The following is a 4,897-nucleotide window of genomic DNA, read 5'->3' on the forward strand; positions in this document are numbered from 1 at the left end:
TAAATTATCTTGCCAAGTTCTACCTGGCCTCCCCTGAGCTAGTTTGTGCTTCCTTACAATACAGTAGTCTCAGGGCAGTCAGACCCCTCACATGGTGGGTAACAACTTCAAGAGCAAGGATGTAAGCCAACAAAATGGAAGACATGTCACTATTTCAGACACAGTTGGTTTGAAACTTGCTCTTCCCTGCAATATTCCAAGGTCTCTCCAAACTCCCCCAGGCCCTCTCACATGAACCTACTATTGCAATAGGCAAAACCCCAATTCAGCTACTGTTCTATGAGTGGCTTTTCAGTTACTGACTCTTAGCTATTTGGGGCTTCTCTGTTTCCTCTCAAGTCCCTTTCTCCCCCTTTGCTTTAGAAATTACTGAAACTTTATACAATATTAGAAATTCTCACAGTTTGTATATATTTTCCCTAATATAGCTTATATAGAGTAATCAGCAGTTTAAATAAAAAGGGTTTTAGAAACTCTTAAGAATGCAATAAGTAGAAAATGACATGGTAAAAGTGAAAGGGTGAACTGAAAGTGGGAAATTCCTCTGAAACAGAGAGGACCATCCCATATAAATAGCCCATCCCCATGGAGCCAGGACATTCACATTGCAGACCTTTGCAGTCTGTGCAACCTTGCATAGATTGTAGGCAGCACTGTTCTGGTTGTCATCATGAACAACAGGTGCATCCTCCAACTGGCTCTCCTGTTGTGCTTCTCCACCACAGCTCTCTCCCTAAGTTACATCCTGCTTCGACTCCAACAGTTCAACAGCAGTATGGAATGTCAGAAGCTCCTAAAGCAGTTGAATGGAAGGCCTGCAGACTGCCTCAGTGACAGGATGGACTTCAAGATCCCGAAGGAGATCAAACATCCACAGCAGTTCCAGAAGGAGCACGCTGCCTTTGTCATCTATGAGATGCTCCAGGACATCTTTCATGTTTTCAAAAAAGGCTACTCTAATCCTGACTGGAATAACACCATTGTCACAGACCTCCTTCGTGAACTCCATCAGCAGATGGACCTCCTGAACACAATGGTGGTAGAGAAACTGCGGGAGGAAAACAAAAACCAGGCATACTCCATGATTATCCTGCGCCTGAAGAGTTACTATGTGAGGATCCGGACATACCTGGAGGCCAAGGAGTACAGCAGCTGTGCCTGGACAGTCGTCAGAGAGGAACTCTATTGGAACTTCTCCTTCATTAACAGACTTACAGACAAATTCCAAAACTGAAGATGGCCCAGTAGGCACTATGTCTGAACCAGACAATGAGTTCAGGCATTCTTCAACCAACAAAGGCTCATTCAGTGACAGACAGCAAATGGGGTGCCTTGAAAAGGAATAGAGGTTTTTAACTTTTTAAATTAATTTATGAATTATGTTATTTTCATTATTTATTTAAATATTTACATTGGAAAATAAATTATTTATGATGCAAAAATCCATGTGGTAGTTTCAATTTCAACTTGATTTATAAAACCTCTGTTAACATTGAGTACACCTCTTAGATGCTCTTTGTAAAATGTGCCTGCAAAATAGTAGAATTTCCAGCCCATTCTAGAATTTAAAATCCTGACATTTAAATTCCCCTGAGGAATTTAAATTTCAAAGAAGCCACATGTAATATACAAGGTATTTCATAATAAGGGGATCTGAACCTTATAGGGCAACAAGTGTGGGTTGTATGCTGTGGGATTTGTGGGGAGTAGGTGAGCAAATGACTTGGGAGTGGAAACCTGGGGTGCCCATTGCTTCTGTTCTGTGCTCCAGGCTCTATGGTTGTGAAGTTAGAATTTAGCTCTCAGGTGAATCAAAGAAACATACTAGCTCTTGTAGTGAGCCTAAGTCCTTCCTTAGGGAATGCTCGGCCCATGAGAGGAGTTTAAATATCTGTGTGCCCTCAAGATTGAGGGTAAGTTACTTTTCTGACACTTATGACGTAACTTGATTTTGGTCCTCATACTACAGTCAAGATTTATGGACTTTTGAGTGTGTCTGTCAGTTTTAAGAGAAAGGGAATAGAGGGCAGGGAACCTTCTTTCTACTCTACCCATCTGTCTAGTTTTGTTTCCATGTTTCTCAAAAACCAAGTCTGCTTCTGGCCTCCCAGCTTGGTCAGACAGAATTCTGGGAATATCTTTTGTAGTTTTCCTGGTTCTCTATATCTCTGAAGCCACACACTCCCCAAAGCAACAATCCAAGACAGGTGCACAAGATTAAATCCAATTTTTAAGCCAGGCTAAAAGGCAGGAATCATAGGTGAAAGGAAATTCAAAGGAACAGAAGGCACCAGTTTTCCAGTGCTTGCCCTGGGATTATGAAACTTTCCAAGGAATTCCTGGTTACCTGACCAGCATATGCCTGCTGGCTAGGTTTTGGTCTTCAGACTCACTTCTTGGTACTTGGGATATTTTGGCCATTACTGTCATTTGCAGCTGCCATTTACTCAGAGATTCTAATGAAACAGGCACTGGGCTGAGCACCTATGTACATATTTCAATTTGATCCTCTTCATATGCCTCCTTACATAAGCAGTTTGCCTACATAGTGGATACTTATTCTACATCTTTCCATTTTATAGGACAGGAAACTAAATATCAAAGAGGCTTAGTAACCACCAAATTTCACAAAACTTTTGAGTTGAGGTTTATAAAAGTTTTATTTGAAACTATGCATTTGTTCAGAGAGCAGCATGAAAATCAGATTCTTTTTTATTCATTTTTTTAAAAAATAAGTGACAGCAGAATGCCTTACAATTCTTATTACACATATACAGCACAACATATCTCTGGTTGTATATAAAGTATATTGACACCAGTTCACATCTTCATACTTGTACTTTGTCTATCACATTTCATCATCCTTGCTAATCATACCCTGCTCCCTCTTTTTCTCTCCCACCCCTCTGCCCTATCTAGAATTAATCTATTCCTCCCATGCTCCCCCTCCCTACCCCACTATGAGTCAGTCTCCTTATATTAGAAAAAACATTTGACATTTGTTTTTTTGGAATTGGCTAACTTCAATTAGCATTATCTTCTCCAACGCGATCCATTTACCTGCAAATGCCATAATTTTATTCTCTTTTATTGCTGAGTAACATTCCATTGTGTATATATGCCACACTTTTTTATCCATTCATCCACTGAAGGGCATCTAGGTTGGCTCCGAAGTTTAGCTATTGTGAATTGTGCTGCTATAAACATTGATGTGGCTGTGTCCCTATGGTATGCTGTTTTTAAGTCCTTTGGGTCTAGGGTATATAAAGAACTCAAAAAGCTAAGCACCAAAAAAACAAATAACCCAATCAACAAATGGGCCAAGGATCTGAACAGACACTTCTCATAAGAGGACATACAATCAATCAACAAATATATGAAAAAATGTCCATAATCTCTAGCAATTAGAGAAATGCAAATCAAAACTACTCTAAGATATCATCTCACTCCAGTCATAATGGCAGCTATTATGAAGACAAACAACAATAAGTGTTGGCAAGGATGTGGGGAAAAAGGTACACTCATACATTGCTGGTGGGACTGCAAATTGGTGCAGCCAATATGAAAAGCAATATGGAGATTCCTTGGAAATCTGGGAATGGAAAGTCAGATTCTTGAAATGAGTAAGACTCCAGGAGAAGAAGTCTGAGAGAAGGCCAGGGTAATTACTATTAAGGTGACATGGAGCTCAGGGACCCCCCTTCCCACTCAAGATGTTTACACATCAGCTGTCCAAAAAAAAGGGCCAACCTGGTGGGCCTGCAGCCATCAACTCAAACTAGCCTGGTCCTTTGTAAAAAGTCAAACTTCCCCATTCTTCCAATTTCCCTCATCAACTTTTCTGAAATTTGTGGTGAAGCAGGGTTATATTCTGCTTTGATACAGATGCAAGAGCACCATGTAGAAATACAAAGTCTCTGCAGTGTCTAGAGCAGTCAGGAGGAAGCTGAGGAAGTCGCTGCAGTGGGACTTGTCAGCCCACTACCTTCCCTGGCCATGTAGGTACCCTGGACCAGAAACTGGTTGGTTTATGAAAAGCCTGCTCTTCCTGTGTGCATTGACCAAAGGGACAAGAAGAGGCTTCTGCAAAGTTTACGTACTGGGTTGAATTTGAGCGGCCAGATCACCCACCAAATCATGAGCATAGGATAAAGGATGCATTAATTTAATTCCAGTAAGAAGGAGGAAGATGAGCCCTAGGGTAACATTTACATATGCTATCCAGGTAAGTATGGATGAGGGCTAACCCTCCTCCATTCTGCTTTCCTCCCTGGGTGAAAATACCATCTCATCATCACCAGAATCTGAGAAGGTGCAGCTTTCTGATCTGCCACATTCCAGCCTCCAGAACTATGAGCCAATGTAAGATCCTTTTCTGTATTAATTGTTGTACATAGTTATAGCTAGAGAAAATAGACCAAGAGAGCATGGTTTTGAGTGTTGGCTTGTTCTGAAGAGAAAGAGAAAGACAGAAAGTCCCTGGATGATCTGGAACTGCAATACTCCTCAGATTAAGGCAGTGGTGACTCCCTGGTGGGGATGAACAAGGTCTTTTCAGAACAGCTTGCCTCTTGCACAACTTGAAATTGTGTGCATGGAGGTGATGAAATTTCTTCCATCTTCTCCAAACTTCAGTGAAGAAACAAAGGTGTTTTTGTTGTTGTTGTTGTTGTTTGTTTGTTTGTTTTGTACTTCGGATTGAACCCAGGATTGCTTTGCCCTGAGTTACATCCCATTTTCAATTTTTATTTTCAGACAATGTTTTACTTAAGGTCTCACTGAGTTGCAGAACATGTGATTCCCCTTCCTCAGTGGCTGGGATTACAGGTGTGCACCACACTCCTGACAGTTAAGTCCTCATGTGTATAGAATTTCTGTGCATGAATCAGAGCAAATG

At 41.0% G+C, this 4,897-nt stretch overlaps 1 protein-coding gene across 1 annotated transcript; it reads left to right on the plus strand.

Moving 5' to 3' along the window:
• Positions 1-670: 670 nt before the first annotated feature.
• On the plus strand, positions 671-1,234 carry LOC144254334 (interferon beta-like). Its single transcript, XM_077797340.1, has one exon. It carries the CDS (start codon positions 671-673, stop codon positions 1,232-1,234), a length of 564 nt encoding a protein of 187 aa, XP_077653466.1.
• Positions 1,235-4,897: the final 3,663 nt, after the last annotated feature.

This window comes from Urocitellus parryii, chromosome 4 (assembly GCF_045843805.1).
Source record: "Urocitellus parryii isolate mUroPar1 chromosome 4, mUroPar1.hap1, whole genome shotgun sequence".
NCBI classification, from domain to species: Eukaryota; Metazoa; Chordata; class Mammalia; order Rodentia; family Sciuridae; genus Urocitellus; species Urocitellus parryii.

Coding starts and splice junctions, on each gene's coding strand:
- LOC144254334 (XM_077797340.1), top strand. CDS start 671: ATGAACAACAGGTGCATCCTCCAACTGGCTCTCCTGTTGTGCTTCTCC.